Consider the following 26,388-nt stretch of genomic DNA (forward strand, 5'->3'; position numbering starts at 1 on the left):
GACGGGTTGGTTTTGCTATCGTTTCTTGTGTTGAGTCGCCGTGGGACTAACGGTGTGGTACTTGTGCAATAGGAGGAGATCGCAGCGCTGGAGCAGGAGGTGAAGGCCCTACAAGCTCAAGTAGCTGGGCTGCAGCAGAAAGCAGAGGCGGAGGCTGCTGCCAAAGCGTCGGCCAAACGCTCCGAGCTGCAGCAAGAAATGCTCGAGACGGGCTTCATCCGACAAGCGGTGCTGCAGCAGCAGGCGTCCCTTGTGAACGTGCAGTCGGCATTGTCCAGGCTGACGGTAAGAGCGACAATGCAGTAGCCGTTTGTTGAGGTTATGTCGTTGCTTACGAAAGTTTACATGGTTTTGCACGATAGATGACCGAGCCTGGAGCTCCACACGCAACGAGCATCCGTCTCGGGACGGACCTGAAGGAGCGGTGGGCGACTTTGTTGCAGATGAAGCCGATCAAGCTGCAGGCGGCGCAGTATTACTGGAAAGAGAGAGGGCGCTTTGTGGATGACACGAGTGCGTTCTCGTACTCCACGCGGTTTGTGGAGCAAGGTGGCTGCTACTGCGGCCAGGTGTACGATGTCGTGCCGTTTGAAGGCGTGAGCTCCGTCAAGCTCGTCTACGATGCTCTTTACCACTACTTCGCTAACATGCAGATCCGCGTTACTGAGAGCCTCGGAGATATCACGATTCGTGAAGACGACGGCAGTTCAGAACCCGGCATCGCACAGTGCCGGTTCGTGTCGTATTTGTCGAACGGGCCTCTGCTCGAAATGAACAACATTATATGCTCCGAGTTCACAGAAGCTGACGACGAGTATGGCGACGGAGGTGCAGTTGGGATTTTTACCGGAGACTTTGTGGAGCAAGACGATCTATACCCTTACGTCCCACAGAAGCGGATTCGCCAGGACGCCACCGTTGTGACGCAGGTTCGATCTCATGTAAAGAAGGTCAGAAACGCCAAGGGTGTGGAGGAAGAGCGGTCGATCGTAGTGATGCAGCGCTGGGCCTACTGCAAGATTCACTCGCCGAAATGGCCGCTATCTCCCGCTCTGATTCACGAAATTCGAGAGAAAAGCTCGCATTAGGATGACGTCAAGCTCGACGCCGTACGAGAACTTGTCTACCGGTCCTCCTCGTGAATATACATTGCTTTAAAGTTACCCCAGCCCGGACATGGCTGTCTTTGTCCAGCTGGCCGTTCATCAAGCGCACTTCGTTGATGAACGCCCACCAACCCATAATATCACCCACAATTGGGTGGGTAAGTAATAAAACCCCACTTCAGAATTCCTTACCGACTCAAGACAATGCAGTCTACTGTCCACCATGACGACTCGAGCGACTCGGAGACTGCCGCGTCGCCCAGCCAAGTACAGGACCACGACGTGGTAATGATCGACTCCGACACCCCAAGATCCCTCTCAGATTCTGCAGATAGCGCGCCCACCAAGCCTCGGCGAGTCAAAAAGCCCACGTACAGGGTGCGCAAGGAGGAGGAGTTCCTCCTGCAGGAGCTGGACCTGCTGCAAGCGCAGCTCAAACAGCTCAAGAAACAGGCGGCAGTGAACGCGGCCAAGGCGGAGCAAGAGCTCTCCAGTGTACAGCGAGAACTCTCGAGGGAATTCCTCGCTGGGGCCTCTCAGCAGCAACATTTGTCGCTGGTCAACATCTATCGGGCTACGTGGTACGTTCGTTCGAACCAATTCAGAACTTCCTAGATATTTCTTTCATTAACTTTATTATTTTACTTAATTATTTTTTTCTTATGTGTAGAGTGTGCAGCAGCATGTTCCGTTCGAGATGTGGATTTATCTGGGGACTGACGTGGAGGAGCGGCGGCAGACGCTGGCGGCGCTAAAGGCGCTAAAGGCGCTGAAATTGAGGGCGGCGCAGCTTTACGTCGTGGAACGAACCAGGTTTTTAGATCCCGCGAGTCCGTTTGCTGAGCACTCGCGGTTTATAGCCCAGAATGGGGATTATTGCGCCTTGAGGTTCGATATCACGCCGTACGAAGGGATCTCGAGCGTGAAGACGGTGTACGACGCGCTTCATCACTACTTCAGTCACATGGAGATCTGGGTGACGGACATTTTGGGGGACGTAACTATCCGAGAGGACGATGACAGCGCTGGCAAGGGCATCTCGCAGAATCGACTGGTATCGTCGCTCACTAACGGAGTGGAGTTGGAGATGAACAACGTCATGTACTCGGAGTTTCGAGAGCACGACGACGAGTTTAGTGACGGGGGCGCGTGCGGGTTCACGGCTGACTTCGTGGACAAGGACGAACTGTTTCCGTATAAACCGGACCGCTTGCGCTATGATGTGACGGCGGTGTTGACGGTCAAGGCGCTTCAGCACCAGAGGCGAAACCCGGCAGGGGAGATCGTGACTGAGCCAGTGGTTGTTCTCACTCGCTCCTGTCGGATTAAACTTCGCCGCGGGGATATTACGTTGCCGATTGAAACAGCACATGAGCTGCGCGAAAGTGTTGGCAAATGGGGGGATGTGATGTTGCAGACTGTACGCCAGATTGTGTATCGATGATTCATGTTTGCGAGGAGCATTCAACTGCTTTGAAACAGCAAATGTTGGTATATAGATGGCAAAATCAATACCAGTTGTAACTTGAAGCTCTTACAGAAACCGCTGAGTGATACAAGAAGAGTCTGGAAGTACACTGAGTCGCGAGTGATTCCTTGTTTCTACTCGGCACCAGGTTGGCAAAAGGCCATGCGCCGGTACTCAGGCTTACGGCAGTGCTCTTCGAAGTAGACGACGTAGCCCTTGTAGACGCGTCGCTTGATGGGCTTCACCAGAGGCCTCAGACCCGTCAGACCCAGCACTTGCTTGACATCGTACGGAGTCATGTGGGCGTGAAACCAACGATGGTACTTCGGTCGGTCGATGGTCGGGATGATGAGGTCTCTCTCTTCTTCGTCGTCCTCAGCGCCCGGGGTGACATTGTCCGTGTCTTCCTCGGAGGTCAATCTCAGAAATCGCTTGTTTTTGTCGCGGACAGTTTCCTCGTGTTCATCACGTGACTTCGGGTGCTTCTTGGCCGCTGCAACCGTCTCACTGCACGCCAGAAGAGTGGCCAGCACAATGAGGAGACAGAAGGAAACCCGCATTCTTGTGGTTGAACTACTGGTTGAGAGTTGAATGTGAGCGCTAGGAGGAGAATTTCCGAATGCCATCTACGAACTGAGCCCGCGATATAGTATCCAAGCTCATTTTTATCTGTTCGACTGAGCCAGGTATCTGATACCAGCGCCAATTCCTGCTGGTAGGTGGCATCAACAGCAAATCTTTGACAGGTTTTGAAGTAAGTCAGCTTCCTTGGTGAAGGAACCCATTCACCAACACTTGGCTAATGCATGCTGTAGATCAAATGGAAGATGCCATGGAAAGTCAAATCTTGAGGAAGATACCAAGAAGGCATTGCGCTTAGCCGGAGCCTGGCTCATAGATCTTTCCGATCTGCAGTAGGCTCCGCTGCGCGAATGCTGGCCCAGCTCAAGCTTATCAGTTGAATAATTTCAGTCGGGGGACTGGAGTCGAGTCGCTGGATGAATACGGTCGTTTGTACTACTAGTACTTAGTAGAAAAATCGGTTATAGGCATCTGAGATTATCTTACAGCAGAATCTTATGACTCCTGTAGTTTTACTTAAAAGTATGGAACTACAGTAACTACCAGGCTCTTGCTCTAGTAGTCCTCCACGCCATCCTCATTCTCGCGACAGAAACGCTGGTTGCGAGGTTCGTCGCATGCGTCACGGTAGAACCGCTTGTAGCCCCGGTAAATGCGGCGCTTGATAGGGTTCTCAAACAGGCCGAAATCGCCCAGGCCCAGGTCATCCGCAACATCACCCGGCGTTTTGCCTTCGTCGAACCAGTCTTCGTACTTCTCTTCATAGAGACCATCAACAATAATTCCTCTCTCTTCGCCCTTCCCCGAGCTGGACTTGCCGGACTTGGCGGTCGTGTATTCATCCGGATCATCACTCTTCGTCTTGGTATCGGCAGAAGTTTCGTACTTTGACTTCTGGTCGTCGTCGGTAGGCTTAGAGTCATCGTCGTCGTTGCCCTCTGGTTGAGCTCTCAGCAATTGTCTGTCATCGGTGACACCGCCAATAAATTGGCGCTGGACGCCTTGGTCACGTGATATCACCTTCGACACCTTCGTGATTTTGGCGCTCGATGCAGCACTGGCGGCGTCATTGCAAGCCAAGAGGCCAGTAGTCGCCACCAGTACAAGAGTGTAGAATCGCATCCTTGGACTTGGGTACAGTGCTGGAGTTTGGGGGAGTTCTTTGCTCTGGGAGTCGAGTTCGAAAATGAAATCAGCTATGGTGTGGGCTGTGATGGTCTCCTGGGGTCAGTGGACTGCACAGTCTTGATTTCGTTACTAGTGCAGTGGATACAACTAGAGTTTTGGATGTTTACATGCATACAAACTGATCGACAAGAAGATAATTTGGAATGGCAAAGCCCAAGGAAAGGAGCATCCTCTTATCGTTTACATCAGTAGCCGTATTACGTGTATGCATTCATTCCTCCTGGTTGTGAGTGCATCCACTACAACTAAAGCGAAGAGATCTCAGAGCTTTTAAATTTTTTTGCGAACAAGTGACTGTCAAAGAAGAAAATGTGGAGCAGCAAGCAGTTCCTGTAGTATGTTGTGCGATTATCTGCTGCTCTGATTTACTCCTAAGTCAGGAACAAACCTCCATCTGCGCTTTACACGCCCGCGTGTGCCCGGCAAAAGCTTTTGTATTTGGGCATACGGCAGTGTTCATCGTAGAACACGACATAGCCCTCGTACTCGCGCCTCTTGATAGGCTTCCAGAGACGCCTGACTCCAGTAAGCCCCAGCACCTCCTTGACCGTGTAGGGCGTCATTCCGGCATGGAACCAACGCCAGTACTTGGGTCGGTTGATCGTCGAAATGATGAGGTCTCTCTCTTCTTCGTCGTCCGAGTCGGCAGCATCCTTGCTGGACTCGAGGTCGTCACTGCCATCCTCTCCGCCCTTCTCATACTGTGTACTACGGAGAGCGCGCTTCCTATTTTCAATGAGCTCGTGGCCCGGGTATGCTAGCGTTGACTCCGAGATAGCAGCGGTATCACCGATCGCCAAGAGACCCGTTGCTGCGATGAGGAGGAGGCAACCGAGACGCATGCCTGGGCGTAGGGGGGGGGGGGTTGTCGTGTGGAAGCTTGAAGGTAGATTTCAAAGTGAACTCGTAGCGATGGACTCTCAAACAGCGAGAAGCAAGTACGCAAGGGGAACTTCTCGTGAGCCGGGTCGATTTTCGAGTCCCATACGGTCCAACTCCTTCGAGCTATTAGCCCATATATCTGATCTGCATGTGGCTTAACACCGAAAGATTGGATAATGGAGTTTGCTTCATGGAAAGTTGGATCAAAAGGAAGAATATTCGGAATGACAAATTTGGCGATCTGCTTGGATGCACCTAGCCGGATATTGTAACAAACGTAAATGTCGGCAGTCCGGGCACGATTCACGTCACGGCGAGGAATCCGGACTCGAAGATTAAATTCCTGAGTGCAAACTACTGTAGAACAGTATTAACAATTAACAAGTACTTCTGTGACTTCTACGAAGTACATGCAAAACCATTTTACTGGACCGCCAAGAGATCTTCAGGTACTTTTAAGTCTGAATCTCCGACACAACATCTTGCCCTTCACCAACGAGTGGTGTCGTTGGTAAAGGGCAAGATTAATTTAAAAAAAGTCTACTTAAAAGTAAAACTTATTTCGTAACACAAACTGTCGGGCCCATCCAAACCGTGTCTGCAAAACTGAACTTACATTTCGAGCTTACTCCACCATGAGCAGCATCGTCCATCTACCCAGACTGTAGGGGGAATGAATACTGCAGCGGTTCTTCGAGGCTAAGCAGTTGATGAGGGTTTCCGCATTCATCCGCCGTAAATCTATAGGCAACAACTCCTACAGAGTCAATCTCTATCTTCGCCACAACTTGAAAAACTATTGTGGACATGCTAGGAATTCGCTCACTATGATAAAAGTTGTAATTAAGTAAGGGCCAAACAAGGTAGCTATCTATCTAATAATGCATTTGACATGTGAGGTAAATTCTGGTCGCTCTTACCCTTTTGTGGTTCATATTGTACCAGTCACAACTCAATTTAATTGCCATGATATGTTTCTGAATCCAGCAAGCAACATATTTTTTGCCAAGTCTCAGTGAAAACAAAATTTGATCATGAGCACACATGAGAATTCACACGCTAAGTCTGAACATGGTTTCGAATAGATTGGACGGCTACCGTGTAAGGTAAGCTAGGTAAGCTTAGCGCAATTGTGTGCTGTTCCAGAAAAAAAAGAAGCGTCTCTATATGATTCTGTAGTCGATGAGTACAGGTACGTGCATTATACTAGTCGTTGAAGCTCAGTACGTGTTCTCGCGGTCGCGAAAGAATAAAGACCGATGCATTTATCGCAAAACGACAGGAAAACAAAGAAACGATCACGTAAGGTTAATCGATTAGAGCACGTAAGTTTAATCGATTAGAGCCCCTGATTTAGGGGCTCTGAACGTCGTACTGCAACAAGCTAAGCTTAGAGCGAAAGTTCAGGTGGTCAGTCATCTGGCGCCGCCGCTAAAGTAAGGCGGTAGTGAAACATCTTTTACTAAGCTAGCATGAAAACGTACGCGTTAGTTCGCTTAAGGTTTCGGCCTAACAAGACTTCGATCCATATCGCTCCTCACTCACGGGTAAATGTATCCCTCAAGCTCCTTCTTCCTACGCTCACGACGCTTCTTAGCGGTGTAGTACGAGTAGTAACCGAGGTAGAACCGCTGCAGATCACTCGCCTGCTTCGGCGATCCAATCGACAAACCGATCGCCTTGGCGACCTGCGTGGGGGTCATTTTCGCCTTGTAGAAGAGCTTGTAGTTGGTTTTGGCCGCACCCGCGCGCTCCGTCATGCTCTCCAGCTCCGCCATCGCCTTGTCCTCGTCGTTCGTGTCGAGCTCTGCGTCGCGTTTCCTCAGAAATCGTCCGTTGTTACCATCATTGAGGGCGGCGGCGTCGGCTGAAGTCAACTTGGAGCTCTTGGGATCGGCCACGGCAGCGTCGCAGCAGGCGAAGAGGGCGAGCGCCGCAACGGCGGCGACGTGAAGCAGACGCATTATTGCAGATTCTGGGGGCCTCTGTCGACGCTGTGGCAACAAAGGGCAAATTGCGAACTGATGACATGCAATTGGTTCATGAGGCTCATGAATCATGATGAGCCAACGAACAGCACAGCTCGACAGCAGCAAGGCGTCAGATGGTCGATTTGCTTTATCTTCGGGATCGAAAATGTCCGGATGTATTGCAGCCGTCGCTCGATCAAGCCCAGCGCTGAATACATACTGGGGCGGCATTGACATGTGAGGTCAGCATCCTTATGGAGGCCTTAGTTGGAACGGCGTTACGGCTACATGATTACGACAAGACGACAGCTCTTACGGCACCATAGCAAGGGTTTTTCCACATAGCAAACACCACACCAAGCAACGTAGAGGTTGTATGGTAGAATATCGTGTCCGTTCGGACATCTAGAATTTCGCATTACAATAGTACACTAGCGCTTGGCCTATCAGAAGACTTTCTCATACTTTGTGAGCCAATCGGCGTGACTCAAATCTCATGCTGTGCCGTAAGTAACAAATCGGGCAATTCGGACATATTTAGTCCGAACATCTGAAAAATATTTGATATTTCTTTAGTCAAAGCCAGTAAGTCAAATATTCTGAAAATATCGTCAATATTCGGGCACGTATTAATTTTAAGGGCGCCAGACAGACGAGGCAGCATAACCACTCAAGAAACGACTCATGTCGACGAAAGCGCTCATACCTGGGAACTCCCAGCGGGCTCGCTCGACGGCTCTCAACGCCTTCTAGCGCTTCGCGGTCGCCGAGGGCTTCACCGTGAACGCCATCTATGAGTTTGTAGGTGGGGATTCAACTGGCGATACTCTCTCCATTGTTCTCGACAAATTTGCAGTGTATTTAGCATTTAAAGAAAGCTCGAAGGGCTCGCTGCTATCCAAGAACTCGGTCGCCAGCTACTTTGGCAACGTCAAGAACCACCTACTCGAACTGTTTCCAGCTTTAAGTGCTGTATCGGGTCGTCGGCTGCAAAAGATTGCGTCAATCCTCGACAAGTACTGCTCCAAGCGAGGCACAGACTATACGCACCAGGCCCCACCGTGCACGAAAAGCGACCTGCGCTCGCTCAGCTTAGCGATATTGAAGGGGGCTGTATCTGTGCAGGACTACCAGGATGCAGCCCTTCTCAACATTCTTTGGTTTTTGCTGGGTCGGCCTTCAGACACTATGTGTCTCGTGAAAAACCAGGTCGCTGTTTACCCTGGTAAGTACTTGTCTTTTTATTTTCCCTAATTTGGTGTATTTTTAATCGTGGTACACAGGTGGGTGTCTATTTATCACCTTTAAGCGCATGAAGTCTGCCTCGTATCAAGGAGCGTCGATTTTTCACGACCCAAACGATTTTTCGTCTTGCCCAATTCACGCACTAGCTTTGGCTACAATTATGCAGTTGACTCCAAGCGAGTTTCTCATGGATCAACTTCCTCGGGATACACAAGAGCTCCTGCCGACTGAAATTGGCGAAACGCCGCTCCGCGAACTACTTGATGTGCGTACCAGGTCCCCAGCAACCTCCAACTCTGAGTCGCCGACCCCAAAAGGACCTGCGAAAAAAGCGACAGTCCCCGGAATTCACGCGTATGTTAATCGCGTACTGCAGAAGTGGAGTGGTGTCTGCCAAACCGAAGGTACTAACCTGACGCCAGGGCTATCATCGCATTCATTTCGGCGTGGAGCTGCTCAAAACGCGAATAGTGACAGCAAAATCAGCACACCTTGGATTCTAGACCATGGAGGCTGGAGCATGAGTGCTGTGAGCAAAGCGTTCAATTATATTGTTGGCACGACCCAGGAAGATCAAACCGTCGGCAAGTCGTTAGCTGGATGGGATTTAAAAGCTAGTCCGCCGCTTCCTACACTGGACGACTTCGATCCTCTGGTTCTGCATCGAATTCGCCTACTTCAAGACCGGCTTTTCTCGGCTGCGAAGGGGTTCACGGAGAGACTCAGCTTGCGAGATGATGTAGTGGACGTACTTACCGCCACCGCCATTCTCCACTACCCCGACATGCTTCGGCTTCGGCCAGAGTCACTGTACATCAAACGGGTTCAAGAAGCACTAAGGCAGGTACAGGCGACAGAGGCTGAAATTACTGCATGGTCAATGGCTATTCATCGTACCTTACAGCCGTCGAAGAACGACACTCCACGCAGTCCGGCACCACGGCATGTTGAAGACGACGAACTCTTGCGGAGGCAAACCTTGCTCTTGGAGCAGCAGGCGCCGATCCTTGGAGGGCTAGCAGCCGAAGTGAAGGCATTGAACCAGCGGGTGCAGCGGCTTGAGCACCCATCGGACGTAACCACCACTCCGTCGACAACAGCAGCTGGTAGCCTGTCGAGTTCGTCCAGCGCTTTGTCGGATACTGCAAGCGGCGCGGCAACTCGTGCGCATTCGCGTGCGAAGCCACTCGCGACTGTGTGGTACGAGTGGTTTCTGCCCCCGTTGCCAAGCGCGCGTCCAAACCGGCGGCGCTATCACGAGTGCAAGGTGGCCGTGGCCTTTATGCGGGTTTTTCTCCCAGCCGGATACAACGTGACCGGAGATGAGGTCATAGCAAAGGGACGCATCCTGAGCTCCGGACGGGGCCGAGGCAAACGTTCTTGCTTTCCTGGAGGCTGAGAACGTCAAAGCAAAGTCGCATGGCACAATTATTAAGGTTTTGAAGCGGATGTATGCTCCAGGCAAGCTAGACGACCGCATCAGGAATTACCAGCGACTTCAGCAGGAAGGCAAGGCTCTTGAAGATGCACCGGTGCATGTTCTTAAGTCCTACAACAATCACAGCACAACGTAATTGTAGTCTCGATCCAGTGTTAGGTCCCAACACATAGTTACATCATACATAGATTAATTCACCCATCTCGTTACCTACTTACATGAAGTGTGTGTGTCACACCATTTAGTCGGAAAGGTCGGAGGTCGGATATTTCATGGTATGGATACAACTCGTCCTCGTCGACAGGTGATGCAGCCATGATATCGTAAGGTCCTTCCTCTTCTTCGTCGTCAAAGAACTGGAAGAACTTGATGGCGTTTTTCTCGACTATCAGCCCATTCGAGAGCATTGTCACCAGTCGATGGTGCAGCATAGGATTCGTACTGTTGCTTTCATGGTCGCTCGAGTCTTCTCTCACGGTCAAATCTTCGCTCAGCTCCGTCGTGGTGATCTCCAAGTTCATGAAGTTAAACTCCAACGCATCAAACACTTGTTTGACGCTCTTGACACCGACAAACTGATGCACATCCAACTTCGTAGCAATGTAGTGGCCCTCGTCCGTCAGATACCCAGCCTCCTTGTGGAAAGGTCGATTGGGATTCGTCACCAGATGCATCCTTTGCTTCAGAAACTGCTTCGCCCGCTCTAACTGATCATGTTTCAGTGCACAAACCTCTGACCGCCGCGTGACTGGGTCCTTGCTCAACTGGATGAAAGTCTTCAACGGGTTATACCCGCGCAGCGTCTACCAATATTCACTAAGATTAGTCGACTTCTTGCCACTCCCTGAATTTTCGCACGAGCTTACCGAAAACTCCGCGAGCACCGACTGAGCAACGGCCATCGCGTTCTGCTGCACTTGGATCATATCTTTCAGCTGCCGGTTCTCCTCAACTTGATGCTCTGTTGGTGCCACATCCTTAGGGTCTGGAATCCCCGCCTCTTGACGCAACAAAGCCACTCGAGCTTCCAAGAACACCAACTCCTTCAGCAACTGCTTCTTCTCTTCCTACACAACAGTAAAAATAAATAAATATATCGCGCGAGTTACTTAGAGTTATGGTGGAAATATACTGGAGCTAGATGAAGGCTTTGGCGGACCCTTTTGGCGACGTGGCTGGGCGTTCGGCCTTTGGTTTTCTTGCGCTTTTTTGCGCCGGAAGCGAGTTTCTGAGCCGCTTCGTCGGATGTGGAGCCGCTGTCTTCGCTGGTTAGTGCGCGCTTGTGCTGCGGCTCGACGCTGATCAATGGGTAGAACGTCTGCGCCAGAGAGAAGAGGATCTCCTCCGACACTCGGCCGTCCATTTCTGATGTTGACGGTCGAACGTCCTATAATCAGCGTTGCGTCAATTTACATTGAAAAATTGATTGAGATTTACCGACTTCCTCCGCTTGTAGTGGACAACCCATATATGAGCGCCCAATCATATCACAGGATTTGGAGGGCCTTCTCGACTCCGCTTATAAGTTCCGCATAAATCATTTCGATACGTTTCCACCGGTAATATATCGGTGCGATGGAGCTTCCCTTCATTTCACGCAGCTGCGGCTGCAGCCTAGAGCTACCTGGACGCGGTTGCTGCCAGTATCCACTACCTATGCTAGTGTTAAGCGCTGCTGCGGCACACGTATACTATACCTATACGGTACAGACGTTCGGAGAGTGGTTTGCTAGCATCACGCTGTTCCCATCGACCAATGACACATGTTACCGAGTTAGACTTCAATAAAACGTTTACCTCAAAGATGTTCTAAAGCCAGGGCAAAGCATTGCAACGGCACTAGCCTCACGCGGGCGCGTATTGCTCAAGGCTTTGCAGGGGCAGCCTGTTGCCTGCCGCGAGGTGTCAAGCGCGACAGGCTCGCTCAGGCGGCTAGCGGCGTTGTACCAATAAAGTGAGCAAAGCGCAAAAAAGTGGCAGCTAATCGACTACTGGTACCGGTACCAGTTGCCAGATTCGGCATATGATTTTTGATGGGTGGTACAGTGTACCGGTATATACCCTGTCCACTATAAGCGGAGGAAGTCGGTACCATGACGAGTCGTGATTCACGACGCAATTATAATTGTACAATGTATTGTGCTTTGCAATGATTTTGGCAATATGAGGCGAGATTTGCTGTATTTATAGCGACTACCCGAAGTGGGTCCTCCGACGTTAACTAGCCCTAACATCAGCTAAATAACGTTGCAATAACAAGAATGACGTCGCCCAAAAACTAAATGACGCGTAAAATACGTGACAACCAAATCCTTCATTCCGGCCGGATTTTCCCTCAGGATTAAAATACTCATTTGAAGTGAGGGTTTTTCGATTAATTTCGAACTTAAACGGAAAGAAGCTGTACTTTAGGAAAAGAGGGAGAATGTCAGCCCTCTATTTCAGAAAACCAGCTCGGACCGCGCAGCCACCTCCTGGAAACATTACGATAGCCCTACGCGCCCGCTGTTAAAGGGTGGGGCAAACCAAGCGACTTCACGAATTACGTAAGTTTGACCTTGCTTCTTACAGGTGTGCATTAATGCTGCTTGTTATATGTGCATTAACTTTGGTAAATTGTTATTGTTTATTTGGTATGTATCAAGGCTGTTAAGGAGGCGGCAAAAGCGGCAGGATGCCTCGTACGGGCAAGCTGAACGAATTGGCATCGGAGATGGTCAAGCTGCGAGAGTCTGCCCCCCCCTCCCTCCCGCGAATACTAAAGGTAACGTTGCTCTGCGCTCTATTGTCTGCTAATGTTGCTCTATGATTGATAACACTGCTTCATTAATATTTATGTCTCTATGTTGTTTTGACGTTGGTATTCAGCTTCAAGCTGCGCGCTGCGGGACGACAAGGACGTGCGGGCCGAGAGGGAAGTCCACATCTAGCAGAGTACCGGACTATCATCGTTCAGGTCCCTGACATAATGACTGCTGCTTCGAGTTGCTTGTAATTATGTTCTGATATTTCCGTACACCTATACAATTGTCGTCCTAAACGTTTGCGAAACATTTGCGCCCAAGCGCTTAGGTTTAATCGAATGAGGTCGACACTACCGAGTACTAACGTTGCTTCTCAATAACGTTGCATTATGATTAGCGTTGCCCATTAACGTTGCTCCAAGATAACGTTGCGTTATGTTTAGCGTTGCGCATTAACGTTAATCCAAGATAACGCTGCTTTTTTTTAGCGTTGCACGTTAACATTGCCCGTTAATGTGACTTGTCCTACTTCCTCTGTTCTTATATAAAGCTAGTGTTCAAAGGGTACAATGCCTTCCCCAAGGCGTACTTATAGTTATCAACCGCCAAACTATTCAATTGTATTACCTGGGTCAGACGCATCCGCCATTACATGATCGCTATAAAACTTAGCAAAGTACTTTACTATAATGAGAGAGGATATCACTACGGTGACTTAGCCAGCGCGTAGTATAGGAAGCATATTAAATGGAGGCAGGATCACGCATCTGCATACTTTGCCTATAGATATATTGAGTCAATTTTTAAGAAAACAGCGATGTATACCGTTTGATTTAGAACCAGATCGCAATCTACTTTGATATCACTGCTATTAAATTACAGCACATAACTGATGAGGAATCTGTTTAACGCTTAGCATGGACATGTCTGCTAGAACCTGCGACCCTTCTGGTAGATTAACTGTGACGATACATTTATGCATCACTTCGATAATGTTACCCTAGGTGAGTTTGATAATAGATCATACGTCCATTCGTTGCATGTGTCGATGTGTAGTAGTTATTGCACACAGTAATAAGTAAAATATAAGCATGAACAGCTATGGTTTATCGGCTAAGCAACAGGCAGCAATTCAAGTCTTACGCTGCTTAAGTTCCAAATTTTACAGCGACGTTAATAGTTCTTGCGCAACGTTAACTGATTTTACCTAACAATTACGATGCGCGATTGACGGTAGCACCACTCGTACTAAGCCTTTTACACTTCATACTGTTAATATATTGAAGCCTATTTATTGTAGGTGAAGTACACGCAACCTGGCAATGTAGTCATTCATAATCTGGCGGATGTACTAAGACGGAGACAATGAGAGTAGTAACCGAAGGTAATAGACGTGCACCTAATAGTTTTATTTTATAGATTCTGACACGACTTTACACAGTAGACGCGGAACTTCCGTAGTAGACGCGGAACTTCAGCGTCTACTATTATTCCAGATTTTCTGAGAAGAGGTCAACTAGTTTGTAAGAGAATAATTTTTAAACTAGTCAATGCACGATGGTACAGCATTGAATGCACGTACACTCACAATATCATAATGTTATAACCAGCGACGTGGACCTGGTATGTTACTTGATTTATCAGTAGGGTTTGCTGCCGTGCAATACTGTCACCAACAACTTACCTCGAAGAAAGTTAGTGGGCGATGTGATCGAAGGGCAACGTTAGCGGGCAACGTTACTGCGAGAGCAACGTTATCAAAAGAGCAGTGTTAATGGTTACAAAAAAATATAATGGTCACTTTTGAAACGCTTTTACAAGCGCTTGATTAGTTATATACTCTTACAAGAAGAACTATGTCTCGTTGTCGAAGAAGTACAGCCCAGAAAACCATTGGCATCCGCGATAAAACGTACCCATGCAGAGATAAATGAATCCGAACACCAGAGTATTCACAATTTGAGCCTCTGTTAGCATACTTTGCGCTCACAAAAGTGTACTCGTGGTGTGTGCCACTTCAGAACTCTCCCACCCTCACGTCTGAAGTCCTCAGTGAGCGGCTCGATAGATTTGCGCACCTCGTGAGCCTACTATGTACTCATTCAGCACAGATAATACCTCAGAAATAAATTACCAATGTGCAACACACGAGGAATTTATCCGATAAATTACAAGTCCGACCTTGTCCTACCATGTACCCATGTTGCTAATAACGTCGCAATAAGGCCCTAACGTTGCCGTAAAAGCGTTGTGACGTTGTAAAATGATGACCGATAACGTTGCAGGAACGCCATCCCGACCACCTGCTAGATTTACGATAAATCGAGGTGCATAAATGGGTGGAGGCCTAGAATTACGCTAAAAGCGCCACAATTCTGTCGGTTTTTATCCACAAGCACCTACACATACGGCGATTACTGTATGTATAAGAGGGTGGATGTGCTGGGGATCATGGACGGTGGTGTACTGGGCCAATGCATGGCATTTATGCATAATTTTAGCAGGTCGTGTGTCTTCTTTCACACATATTTAGTTTGCCATATTTAGCGTCTAAAATGGTCGGCAAAATAACTGCAAAGCACAATATTAACCCCTTACTTCCCGGCTCTCTATACGAGGGTATATTTTTTTACCGTCCCGTATCCAAGTATATTGGTTTTTGTATGTGTCGCCGCGTAAGTACGGATTTGGAGAGGGTGGTTGGGGTTGTGCGAGAGAGAAGACAGGTGGCTATAGTAGCGGCTCCTACAACATAAAGCCATCTTATACAGCCAAAATGAGGCAGTAACAGTGCGTATGATGGCGAAATCAACATAACGAATGTCCCGGTCATCGGAGAGCCCATCTTTGCATCGTTGCACACGTCCAGCAGCGATGGCTTCCGTGTTGCAGCCAATGACAGGAAAGCAAGAGTAACGCATTCATTGATTGCAAACCGCAGAAGTAGAGTTTCCATTGATTGCAAGCTACCAAAGAACAGACACACTGCCTACGACGATTCGCCGTCTGCCTCCCCTGCACTTTCATCATTCTCTTCCTCGGCAGCCTCGCTAGCCGACACCTACTCCCGCCGTTCCCTCGGACTCCGCGACGGCGTGACGCCCCCCTTGCGCGATGCGACGTCACTTCTTACCAGGGCGCGAGGGTGGCGGCCGATTGCGGATCTTGTGCTCTTGCAGGAGCGCCTTCGGGATGTCGTTCCCGTTGCTCCAGTCGGTGTGCCAGATCTGGAAGCAAGTTTTGGCTCTCCCCCCGTGCTATATTACACAGATACTTGCTGCATCAACACATAACACGTTAGTCTGCATTACAGAATCATAGCAGTAGAAAGCGCTGCCACGCACCGTCGATCGCCCGTGGAGCACTCTGGGCAGAAGTACTTGGTGAATTTCCTTGGCTTCACCTTGAGGATGGCGCCCACCTGGCATGTGCGGTGTCGGCGCTTCGTCCCCTGCTCACAGTCGACTGTATCTGGTTCTCTTCAAGGCGGTGGTCGCAATCCGCTGATGCAAGCCCTTCGTCTGCAGCTGACCGCTGCGTAGCTCCATCTCGGACTGGGGAAGCCGCCGTCCGTTCTCGAGCACTTGTCGCTGGCTGCAATCAAAAGCAACAACATAACACGATGATGTGTTGGATATCAGCGTAAGCGTGGACGCCTATGTTGAACCGGCAACATATCACATACCTCGATTACAGCGATCGCTTCCGGAGAGTCGACGGCGAGTAGCTGCTCCATCAGCGTTTCCAGAAACGCAAAGTGTTTGGGCCGCTTGTTGTTCACCTTTCTGAAGAAGCGATAGATGATGAAGGCGTTCACCAGCGCCATGTCAAAGAAGCCCAAGAAGAGGGTCTTGTAGTACTTGCACGTCTTGTAGGCTAGCTGGAAACTGTAGCGCTGCATCCTCAGTTGGTCATGAACGTCGACGCCGCCCATTGAGCGGTGATAGTCTCGAACTATCTCTGGCGCCGGAACAGACTGCATGAAGCCATGAGTGCGGCGCACTGTTGCATACATCATTAGATAGGTTAGCAATCGATCCATTGTAGAAAGTAAGAGCATACGTACGGATGGAGATGGTGCGTCGACTGTCTCCTGTCGACAGCATGTGCACCGGAAGGCGGTCCATCCACATGACTGCCGTCAATTGAGGGAACTGCTTGTTCTCCGCCAGCTTCGTGGTCCCCTGCGGAGGCACCATCACTTTTCGCTTGTTCAGCTGCTTGGTCTTCTTCTTCGTGATGACGTTCTTGGCGTAGCCAGACCGGTCCGTCTGGATCGTGCCGGTGATGTACAGCCGGCGATGCAGCAGCTCCAGCGCCAGCTTCACCGACGTGTAGAACCTGTCTGTAATCACCAGTCGCCACGGGGAAGTTGGCGGCGGCGGGCATAGCGCATTCATGTTGCGCAGCACTGCAGCTTCTCCAGAGTTGTTGTCCGCCGGCACGGGCGTCTGCAAGTGCGCCTTGGCCCCACAGTACACTTTAATTCTGGTAGTATAGCAATCACATCAATAAAGTTAGCTTTATGTTATACAATAACATTTCAAGCCGCTCTTATGCTGGTTACCATCCAACATAAAGACTTAGGCAAAAAAAATCCCGTGACGAGTCGGAACTCGCCACGGGTCTTCTCACCTCATGCAGTAAGCTGTCTTGGCACACGCAGCGACGAACACCTTCGTCCCCCACTTGTGGGGCTTGTCCTTGTTGAACTGCCGAGTGGGGTTGTATCGGGAACGCGACGGCAGCGTTGCTCCGTCGAAGCTGATGATGGGAGGGACACGGTAACCGCGGGCGAAGGTCCGTTGTAGCACGTCGACGACTGGACGGATCTTCCAGGCTCTGTCGGTCTTAGCGTTCGGAGACTTGTTGTTGGAAAAGTGCATGTAGCCCATTATGTGGAAGAAGCGGTTCTTGCTCATGAACAGGCTCAAGCGATTCGCAGGCATGGCGCCCACCTTCGCCACTGACCAATGCGCTGCAATGCCCTTGCGAATCGGTGCCAGTATCCTGGCAATGAGCAGGCCCATCACCTGCAGCACCTCATAGGCTTCAATTTCCTTGACACCAGCGAGGCGACGCCGAATGTCGCCGAGGTCTTCAGCTTCGCCACCACTCTTGCTGTAACAGGGTTACACGCACAAGTGGCTACAGTCACTTGTAACTCTAACAGACACGACGTCTGTTTGAGGTTCGAAAGACTTTCTCGACCTTGGTGTTGACACACCAAAGGCTACATACATTTACGGCCACCACGACGGGTGGTCCATAGAGACTTAGGATTCCTATTGGCTGAGAGCAGCATCTCTTAGCCAATGAGCGACATGCATAGCATTGGAATTCTGCCAACCAGCCGTTGGCAGATACCTATCTTAGAATATTACATTTAGAGGAAGTCAGAAACATAAAACAAAAATAGCAGTTCTCATCTTTTACCAAAAACCCGCTACTTGGAGTCTTTATGTTGTTTAAAGTATACTCGTGGATCTCGAGTATACTTAACTCAAGTAAAAGAAACCTACGCTTCCTCATACACGTGCGCATACGTGTAAGCCGTAGTAGTGAGCCAAGGTAGGCCCATTACACTTGCACTGCTGCTTTCGAATCGCCCTCGCGCGCTCGGGAATGGACTGACGGTGGTACGTGTTGCTCTTCACTGCAATCTGAGCCCAGAGCTTGGGCAGCATGAAGTAGAACCGGAGTGCCAATGGGTCTTCGTCAACTTCAAGAACGCTGGGTGTTGGGCCGTATGGGCCATCGTAAAGGTTGGCATACGTGGGGTCTGGTCCAAACTTCAATTCATCTGTAAATAGTGCCAAAACATTATGTTAGTAAATATGTTGGATACAAATACACAGCCGCTCACTTATGTTGAGTGAGTCGAACTTACCACATTCCCACCCGATATCTCTCATCGCCGTGATGTACTTGCTGTCCTTCGCGGCAAACGATCACACAGACTCAGGAAGCTCCTCCCGCTCCTCCTCCAGTTCTTTGTCAGTCAGTTGGCCGATATCCCAGTCGCCGTCCCAGCTGCCGTCGTCCTCTGCGTCTTCTTCGTCTTCCGGTTCCTCGCGCACGTCGGGATCTTCGTCCGAGTTGAGGCCTGTACAAGCGGCGGCCCCGTCGTCCATCAAATTGGGGTCACCGTCGACAACGCAATCCAGTGAAACATCAACATGCGCGTCCACACCGGCAGCGTCTGCACTGACATCCGCCTCCTCACTTGAATCCACCTAGAATCAAATAAACAGTAAGCTTATGTTAGCGATATGTTGAATAAAAGACAATATCCAGCACATTATGTTGCCTTCGTCCAGCATAGCGTACCTCTTCATCATTGTCTCCTTCATCATCTGCGCTGTCTTCATCAAGGATCCTGCGTTGGCGCTTCTTCGATTCCGTTGTCGCAATGCGCTTGCGCTTGCCGGAGCTGGATGTCTTCGTGCCTGGCCGAGTGCTGCTCGTCACGGAGTCAGGTGCCGCACGGGGCGTCGCTCCGTCCACCGGTGTCGCCTCCTCCACAATCGTCGCCACAATACTGGCCATTGCGCCCGCAACCTCCGATGCGACTGCTGCTGGTGCGGTGTCGTGAGCGCGTGCGGCGGTCGCGGCCGGCGCTGGCCCGCTCCTCCACATAGCTAGCGTCTGGTCAGGCGCCTTCTTCCGAGTTGGCGCCTTCCGCGTCTTGCCCGTCGTCTTCGGCTCTGCTGGGGCTGCCCCCTCTTCCTCCGCGCCGGGGACTGCCTCCGCAGCTGCCGTCGTCGCCTCCGCCACGGTCTGCTTCGCCTCTGCAGACACGAGGTTCGCCGCCGGAGCTGCATTCGCAGCCGCTGCAGCCATCATCTTCGCCGCCTTCTTCTTCTGCGGGGGTGCTGCCGCCGCAGCTCGTGTCCTCGCCTCCTTCTCTTCCGCGCGGCGTAGTCATCGCTCCAGGCTCTTCTTCTTCTCCACCGGCGTGAGCGTGTGGCGCGGCGTCTTCCCGACGGGGGCGACCATTGTTTGTCTGGCGGTCGTTTTCTCGAATGAGGGGAATCAGTGGCCGTCGGCCACCAATTTGATGGGTGGCATTATCCTTTCTCTTGCACTTTGGAAAAAGCCCGCACCAAAGGCAAACCTAGCCCTGTACATGTGCCCATTTTACACACAGAAAAATATCTTACTTTTTGTATACCAGGATAACGAAAAATGATCCATACAAACTCTAAGTGAAATTTCTGCTTATGTTGAGTGATCCAACATAGCATAAACGCTGCGACAAGAGGGAATTAGGGTATACACCGCTTATGTTGAGCGTTCCAACATAAAGTAACTAAGGGGTTAAAGCAGGCATTAAATTTGAACCCTAAAAATTCGGGAATAATAATTTCAAAATTATTATTAAAAATTTCCTGAAAAATCATAATGTAAATGTCGTTTGTATAGGGGTATTTAATTGGCCATCCATGCTACATACAGTTACCAAGTCATCTGCTGTATCCAATACAACAAAATCATTGCAACCGATTTTCTAATTGTAATTGTTGACCTCAATTTTCTCAATCTGTATTGCAATTGTTATTGACGCAACGCTGCTTTCTGTACCGTATTGTGTTCTCAGCACTCTACGTAAGACCGTTGACTACGTCCAACCGGCCCACGGCTACACGAAAGACGACGAGGGCGACGAAGACTATGTCGAGGAGGAGGTGATTCCGGACGAAGAGGAAGAGATCAGCGTGGAGGAAGTGGAGAAGGACGACGAGGAGGCGAAGGGCACGGAGGTGGACAACGACGACGAGGGTACGGAGAACTCGGAGGTGGACGACGACGAGGAGGGTACGGAAAACTTGGAGGAGGAGGACGGCGAGGAGGCGGAGAACTTGGAGGAGGAGGACGACGAGGACGCGAACGAAGTGGTGGCGAAGGAGACGGAGGAGGAGAGCGTGGAGGAGGAGGAGGAGGTGGAGGACGTGGAGGATGACGAGAAGGCGAAGGCCATGGGGGGCGTGGAGGACGACGAGGAGGCGAAAGGCGAAGAGATGGTGGGCAACAGCGCCATGTCCGCCGTCGAACATGCGGTCGGTCCGAACGAGAAACAAGTGGACGATGATGACTTGTTCGGTGATGATGGCGATGACGACACCACCGCCACGCACGTGAAGGCCAAGTCGGACGGTGGCATGGCTGCTGCCGTCATCGACGATGATGACTTGTTCAGTAGTGAGGACGATGAAGAGACGGTGAACGACGTGGTGGGCGAGGACTCGGAGGTGGAGGACAACGACAAAAGCGCTGGCAGCAAGCGGCAAGTGACGGGTATGTTGTGCTATGTGTTGTTTGCAATGTTGAGCGTTTTTGTTGTACCTCCCAAACGTGGGAAAGGTGGGAGGAAGGAGAAGACGCAGGCTGTTGTCACGTCGGCAAGTGACCAGCCGCCACCACGTCATCATGAGCGCCGCCGCACTAAAACGTGGGAGGAGCGGGAGAAGATAGTCAAGGCGCACAACGCAGTCGACAATTCGAAGCCACCTCTTGCCAAGAAGTCTTTCGCCAATTGGGGCGAGTTGGAGGCAGCGCTCAATGCCTATCAAGATGCGAACTTGGTGCTCTACCGCGTTCGGAGCTCGCAATCGAAAACGAGCCACGACGGGTACGGGTTATGTTGCTGTTACAGTATGGTCCTTCTATTTATATTAATGTTGTTTCTTATGTAGTTAACTGTGTTGTTAAGTCTACCCGGGGTCCAAAAGCTCCCCGATCACTTCACCCACTAGTTCAAGAAGATGTGGTGCACCCAAGGCGCTAAACAATCTTCGCGAGGTGAAGGCCTACGGGAGAGTGGCCAGCGGTACACAGGCTGCGAGGCAAGCTTCACTGTGCGCTCTGTCAAGTATGTTGAGGAAGGTGCGCATCGACCCAGAGACGGAGGTATTGTTCGTATCTATATTTTTTCGAGGGCTTAGATGCTAACTTGTACAACTATGCACCTTGTAGATCTACATGCGCAACCACAGGACCACCAAGACCATCTACAAGTCCTACAAGCGCGGCAATTCCCTGCCACTACCAGCAGCCGTTCGCAAGGATCTCGGTCTCATGGCCGAGGTGCAAACCAGTACGCCGGCGATCAACCGGTACCTCTAGGACAAGCGTGGTGGGTGTTCCTGGTGAACGCTCTACTTCTGGAGTTGTTGATGTGTTGTTTTTTCTAGCTGTTTAATTTGAATGGGTATTAACGTCCTTGTATTTCGATTGATTAATATCTACAGGTATGATCATCACCCTCCAGCAAACGAGAAACATACTGCAACAATTACTAGGGTCTACGACTCTCGAACGGACCCGATTGCTGCTTGATACGTTTGTTCGTGTCGATGATCATGACGTTCTGCTGGTGCAGGATCAGATGGACATCACGTGCGTCATTGCGATGCAAACTGCAGTGCAGAAGGCGTGCTTCAAGCAATGGGGCGACAGTTTAGTCATGGATTGGACGCACGGGACTACAACTTAGGCTACCATCTTGGTTTGTATTATCTCCTATTATTTTCTATGTATAAACTAACTCGCATACTAATGAGATGTTATTGTTTGTCGATCATTTGCTGAACATACAGGAAGTCTTGTAGTGACGTCAGCAACTGGAAGAGGCATTTCTGTGGCTGACTTTCTCGCGCTCGACCAGAAGGACGGGACCATGGAACGCATTTTGGAGTTTTTCAAGCGTCACAATCCGTCACGGACCTCAATTGAGACGTTCTCGATTGATAAGGATTTCGTGGAGTGGCGAGTACTGGAGAGAGTGTTTCCTGACGCCAAGGTTCTTTTGTGTTAATTTCACGCCCTTACGTACTGGAGGAAGGTTTGCAGACGGCCGAAGTACAACCTGACGATGTCTCAACGCGAGCGGATGGGGCATGCATTCGGAAAGCTCATCTACTGGTACGAGGGGATTGAATATTCAATGTTACTTGCCATGTTTTACTCAATGTTGTTCTATGTTATTGTGTTGTTGACTGTGTTGCTCGTTAGGTTGCTCTGTATGTCGTTTACCATCAGCAACACAGAAAGAAGTTTCAATTTAGAGCTGGAATCGTTTACAGAGGTCTGTGAGAAGGAATGTCCAGCCTTGCTGGAATATTTCACGGCAAACTGGAAAGAGTGCGACTCGATGTGGGCTAACTATACCCGGGGAAAGTTCTTCTCTGCTGGCAACACTACAACCAACAGGATTGAATCAAATTGGAACCAAGTGAAGCTGCTTCTCGGCAAACGACCTCGTCTGGATGCGACTATTAGCGGTCTGTTAGCGCACCAGGGGACTATTGTTCGCCAAGTGCTCGCGACGATGAGGAAGCACGTGTCAACATCGCGACACCCAGGTGCAATTCCTGACTTGTTGACACGCGTTTCAGCGCGTCTTAGCGACTACCCGTTGTCTAAAGTGCGCTCTCAATGGGACCGCTTCATGGTGTACCTGGCGGACACTAAGTGCACGAAGCTGGACGCTGTGGGCGAGTGGGAACTCAGTACTCGGAGGAATGCCTACGTATGCAACGACTATGAGTGGACGTGCACATGCCTATTCTATTGTAGTCATCACCTGCCATACCAGCATTAGATGTTCATCGCGGATCGTGTTCATCGGTTCGAGTATCTACCTGAGTCGACTGTCCCGCAGCGCTGGGATATGGTCGCAATGTCCGAGCTGGAGAAAGAGCTTCGAGATGGTGTCGGAGCGCTACAAGCAGTTCAAGCGTCAATGAAAGAAGCTGGAGATTCCTGGGCGCGTGACGGTCTGACCCAATACGACGTCTTCCTGGATGGGTCCGAAGCAACACAAGGTGCAACAGACGCAACACAAAGTGCAACACAGCCACCACCCCAACATGAACATGATGTAGAAGCCGCAGAGAAGATCGGGCGCCGCCGTCGAATGCAACGTGGTGTTATTTATGTCAAGATGCGTCGACGAGAGCGTGCCGACGTTGTGGTTCTCTCATCAGAAGAGAAATATTGCTATGCTAAAGCTGTGTTCGAGCCTGTGATGGAGCACCTAGCAGGATCGGCAACCCCAGCTTTCGTCGCAGCCTTGAAGTCCTGGAAGGACATTGTTCGAAGCGGGTTGGAGACCGTTGAGGCAGATTCTACTACCAGTCCTGACGAAAGCGAGGAATCCGACGATCCCGACACGTCTGACACCGCATCCGACATCACGCCGGCTGATTTAATTGACAGCATGAACTTCGTCCAGGAGTTGGAGCTAGATAAAGCGGGTCCGACAGCACGGCTTCAGCCTCTAAACGAGAGGCTACAGCAGAAAACAATGAAGCAACATTGGCGGCAACATCGAGCAAGACTAGTGGGGCAATGCTAACTAAGTCGGCGTCAATGTCCAAGGCTACCCCTCCGCTTCTACCCAAAGCAACGTCGCCCTCTACGCCGAACCTGTACCCAACCAAAGCGGTGTTATCCTCGAAGAAAAAGTGCTATCCTACCAAAGCTGCCGTACGTGTTAAAACGGCAGCAAAAGTTGCAAGTAAGGGAGGGATCCTGGAGGTGCTACGTATTCCCAAGAAACCTAAGGTGCGCTACACTACCCGAACCAAACTGAAGCAAACCAAGCTGGTCAAGGGGGCGAAACCTCAAAAGCTGGCTGCAATTGTCCTCCCAGACAAGAATGTGCCGTCGCTGTCGCGTGTTTTAGAGTGGGCAAACAACACTATTGACCGCAACCATGTCAGCGGAATCCTGGCAAACTACCCAACCATCATGGACGACGACTTCATGAACTCGCGCGTCGCTCACAGCAAGCGCGATCACGTCTACACTGACAACTACGACTACAACTATGTGATTCCAAAGAATCTCGTCGTCAAGTTGGAAGCCGCGGTCAAAGCGGAGAAGAAGAAGCGATCAAAGTCTAAGTACTTCAACCAAACCGCGGACGACAATCATCCGAAGGGCACTACCGAGGAGATCATCGTCTACTTCCCCGGAGGAACCCCGCAGTTCACCAGGTTTGTAGTCACCAAGTTTCTCATTATGTTGTACTATGCGGTGCTCACAATGTTGCTTGTTATGTTGTTATGCTTTGTGTTGATGTTTGGTACTGCTCAGCGCCGCAGTGTACAGGATGAGCGAGTTTTCCAACGTTGTCCGCAAACTTGATGCGTGGAAGGAGGATGTGCATTGGCTACTGTCGACTAAATGGGACGCAATGACGGACAATCCTGAGCTTTTCGACGTGAAAACGGACTCGGACGAGCTCACAGATGACACCACAGGGGCCAAGCACGTGGCCCTGGCAAACGAAGTGCTGGAGCAGCTTGAAGGAGCTTCTCTGAGCTCCACATTCTGATTGGCAAGCGGCGCAGGCACTGTAAAGCTGGACATATTGGTTGGGATGCTTACTCGCAAGGAGATGCTGTCTGATACGATCATTGATTTCGCTGTCAGATATATCTGTGACGCGCTCGGAGATTGCTACGCGTTGGATACGTATGCAGCTACGTTTTGCTGTCCTGACCCGCCCCAGACCCGCATTTCGAGCATGCATTATGTTGTTTTGCCAGTTTATCTGAGCAACATACACTGGGGTGTCATCATTGTCAGTATCACGCACCAGGCTGAACCACCGTTAATCACACCCTACTTCTACGAGCCGCTGTGTGATCCGCAATATCGAGCGACTATCGAAGATACCTACGAAGAGACGGTAGCGCCATTTCTGCTGGGCTGGCACGAGAAAACAATGATTGGAGTGGATTATCCTGTTGTGGAGAATGGTGTGTGGCTGGATGCGCCTAGACAGCCCGATGGAACGTCGTGCGGCGTTATGGTGATAGCCCAGGTGTATTGCATGCTGAAGGATAACTTCCGATTTACCAAGGCCACAGTTTCAGCCGATGACGTTGCCGTCATGCGACTACGTATTATGTGGATGATACTTATGCAACCTGAAGTGAGTACAATAGCGAACCAAGTAGCCAAGACCGTAGATGCAACCGACCTCGAGTTGATGGCAACCGTAAAGACTTGAATATAGCTCAATTGTGACCTCAAAGCAGTTGTATTTGTTATCGGCTTGATGTTTTCTTTGTGCTCACAACACGCGCGAAATATTGGTCTAGTCTTGCTCGAGTAGAGCCTCGAAACACTGTTGCAGCATTACGCCGTACGACACCACGTAGCCGGTTTCACGCACAGACCGTTGCGAGACGGACAGCTTCCTCCTTCACGTTGGCGAGCATTGTAGCCAGCTCGTCGCGCTCGTTTAAAAGCTTGAACGAGTACTTGGCGATCTTGTCCAGTCTGTCTTCCATAGCCTCAATTGCCTTGAGCCTAGACATCAACAGACCCTTGCAAACCTTCGCCCTGTGAGCTCGCGATAGACGCGTGCCTGCGTCGGTCGTGGGCGGTAGCGGTGAGATCGGCAGAGCATCGCTGTTAAGGTCGCCTGGTTCCATCTTCTTTCACGCTTAGTGTGCACCAACAGCCATTTGATTCTAGATGTCTGCTGTGATATTCTGGAGTGCGCTCGGTAACTTTTGCAGTTTCCGTAATTAATCGCAGATAGATTACCGCAAACCCAGTCTTACATAGCAAGCACCATACCGTGCAGGTTCGGACGGCTCGGACATTCGGACAATATTTAAAACTAAATGCTATTAAATGCTCCGTGAAGTGTGGTGCACATAAAATCTTTTGCAATCCTCTGTCATACAGCGGCTGTTTAGTGGACAACGGCTTGGGGACTGCGGCCGACAGCAGCAGCTGCAGC

The 26,388-nt window shown here is 50.4% G+C and overlaps 15 protein-coding genes across 15 annotated transcripts; 8 read left to right on the top strand and 7 right to left on the bottom strand.

Annotated features, from left to right (window-relative positions):
- Nucleotides 1-362: 362 nt before the first annotated feature.
- PHYSODRAFT_516035 (hypothetical protein) lies at nucleotides 363-1,088 on the top strand (the record flags this gene model as incomplete). The annotated part of the gene is made up of 1 exon (XM_009534184.1): nucleotides 363-1,088. The coding sequence occupies one exon, from the start codon at nucleotides 363-365 to the stop codon at nucleotides 1,086-1,088; it is 726 nt and encodes a 241-aa protein (XP_009532479.1).
- A 715-nt stretch (nucleotides 1,089-1,803) lies between these two features.
- Nucleotides 1,804-2,550, top strand: PHYSODRAFT_516649 (hypothetical protein; the record flags this gene model as incomplete). Its single annotated transcript, XM_009534185.1, has 3 exons — nucleotides 1,804-2,028; nucleotides 2,119-2,346; nucleotides 2,401-2,550. 3 exons carry the CDS (start codon nucleotides 1,804-1,806, stop codon nucleotides 2,548-2,550), a joined length of 603 nt encoding a protein of 200 aa, XP_009532480.1.
- Nucleotides 2,551-2,708: 158 nt separating this feature from the next.
- On the bottom strand, nucleotides 2,709-3,134 carry Avh1b-31 (avirulence protein 1b; the record flags this gene model as incomplete). The annotated part of the gene is made up of 1 exon (XM_009534186.1): nucleotides 2,709-3,134. The coding sequence occupies one exon, from the start codon at nucleotides 3,132-3,134 to the stop codon at nucleotides 2,709-2,711; it is 426 nt and encodes a 141-aa protein (XP_009532481.1).
- Nucleotides 3,135-3,711: 577 nt separating this feature from the next.
- Avh1b-30 (avirulence protein 1b) lies at nucleotides 3,712-4,278 on the bottom strand (the record flags this gene model as incomplete). Its single annotated transcript, XM_009534187.1, has 1 exon — nucleotides 3,712-4,278. One exon carries the CDS (start codon nucleotides 4,276-4,278, stop codon nucleotides 3,712-3,714), a length of 567 nt encoding a protein of 188 aa, XP_009532482.1.
- Nucleotides 4,279-4,745: 467 nt separating this feature from the next.
- Avh1b-77 (avirulence protein 1b) lies at nucleotides 4,746-5,186 on the bottom strand (the record flags this gene model as incomplete). The annotated part of the gene is made up of 1 exon (XM_009534188.1): nucleotides 4,746-5,186. One exon carries the CDS (start codon nucleotides 5,184-5,186, stop codon nucleotides 4,746-4,748), a length of 441 nt encoding a protein of 146 aa, XP_009532483.1.
- Nucleotides 5,187-6,767: 1,581 nt separating this feature from the next.
- Nucleotides 6,768-7,190, bottom strand: Avh1b-137 (avirulence protein 1b; the record flags this gene model as incomplete). Its single annotated transcript, XM_009534189.1, has 1 exon — nucleotides 6,768-7,190. One exon carries the CDS (start codon nucleotides 7,188-7,190, stop codon nucleotides 6,768-6,770), a length of 423 nt encoding a protein of 140 aa, XP_009532484.1.
- Nucleotides 7,191-8,006: 816 nt separating this feature from the next.
- On the top strand, nucleotides 8,007-8,216 carry PHYSODRAFT_425233 (hypothetical protein; the record flags this gene model as incomplete). Its single annotated transcript, XM_009534190.1, has 1 exon — nucleotides 8,007-8,216. A coding segment is annotated over one exon (210 nt), but the record flags the coding sequence as incomplete, so codon positions are not given.
- A 105-nt stretch (nucleotides 8,217-8,321) lies between these two features.
- Nucleotides 8,322-9,321, top strand: PHYSODRAFT_423741 (hypothetical protein; the record flags this gene model as incomplete). The annotated part of the gene is made up of 2 exons (XM_009534191.1): nucleotides 8,322-8,421; nucleotides 8,480-9,321. Coding segments are annotated over 2 exons (942 nt in total), but the record flags the coding sequence as incomplete, so codon positions are not given.
- Nucleotides 9,322-10,085: 764 nt separating this feature from the next.
- PHYSODRAFT_517240 (hypothetical protein) lies at nucleotides 10,086-10,946 on the bottom strand (the record flags this gene model as incomplete). Its single annotated transcript, XM_009534192.1, has 3 exons — nucleotides 10,086-10,326; nucleotides 10,411-10,682; nucleotides 10,746-10,946. Coding segments are annotated over 3 exons (714 nt in total), but the record flags the coding sequence as incomplete, so codon positions are not given.
- A 5,588-nt stretch (nucleotides 10,947-16,534) lies between these two features.
- On the bottom strand, nucleotides 16,535-17,119 carry PHYSODRAFT_516789 (hypothetical protein; the record flags this gene model as incomplete). The annotated part of the gene is made up of 1 exon (XM_009534193.1): nucleotides 16,535-17,119. A coding segment is annotated over one exon (585 nt), but the record flags the coding sequence as incomplete, so codon positions are not given.
- Nucleotides 17,120-17,254: 135 nt separating this feature from the next.
- Nucleotides 17,255-18,367, bottom strand: PHYSODRAFT_517056 (hypothetical protein; the record flags this gene model as incomplete). Its single annotated transcript, XM_009534194.1, has 2 exons — nucleotides 17,255-17,744; nucleotides 18,210-18,367. Coding segments are annotated over 2 exons (648 nt in total), but the record flags the coding sequence as incomplete, so codon positions are not given.
- Nucleotides 18,368-20,033: 1,666 nt separating this feature from the next.
- On the top strand, nucleotides 20,034-21,749 carry PHYSODRAFT_246813 (hypothetical protein; the record flags this gene model as incomplete). Its single annotated transcript, XM_009534195.1, has 5 exons — nucleotides 20,034-20,038; nucleotides 20,224-20,921; nucleotides 20,988-21,255; nucleotides 21,380-21,533; nucleotides 21,600-21,749. The coding sequence occupies 5 exons, from the start codon at nucleotides 20,034-20,036 to the stop codon at nucleotides 21,747-21,749; spliced, it is 1,275 nt and encodes a 424-aa protein (XP_009532490.1).
- A 127-nt stretch (nucleotides 21,750-21,876) lies between these two features.
- PHYSODRAFT_517514 (hypothetical protein) lies at nucleotides 21,877-22,119 on the top strand (the record flags this gene model as incomplete). Its single annotated transcript, XM_009534196.1, has 1 exon — nucleotides 21,877-22,119. One exon carries the CDS (start codon nucleotides 21,877-21,879, stop codon nucleotides 22,117-22,119), a length of 243 nt encoding a protein of 80 aa, XP_009532491.1.
- A 597-nt stretch (nucleotides 22,120-22,716) lies between these two features.
- On the top strand, nucleotides 22,717-22,914 carry PHYSODRAFT_376506 (hypothetical protein; the record flags this gene model as incomplete). The annotated part of the gene is made up of 1 exon (XM_009534197.1): nucleotides 22,717-22,914. A coding segment is annotated over one exon (198 nt), but the record flags the coding sequence as incomplete, so codon positions are not given.
- Nucleotides 22,915-23,996: 1,082 nt separating this feature from the next.
- Nucleotides 23,997-24,776, top strand: PHYSODRAFT_517706 (hypothetical protein; the record flags this gene model as incomplete). The annotated part of the gene is made up of 1 exon (XM_009534198.1): nucleotides 23,997-24,776. One exon carries the CDS (start codon nucleotides 23,997-23,999, stop codon nucleotides 24,774-24,776), a length of 780 nt encoding a protein of 259 aa, XP_009532493.1.
- Between the last annotated feature and the right edge of the window lie 1,612 nt (nucleotides 24,777-26,388).

This window comes from Phytophthora sojae (assembly GCF_000149755.1).
Source record: "Phytophthora sojae unplaced genomic scaffold PHYSOscaffold_7, whole genome shotgun sequence".
NCBI classification, from domain to species: Eukaryota; Oomycota; class Peronosporomycetes; order Peronosporales; family Peronosporaceae; genus Phytophthora; species Phytophthora sojae.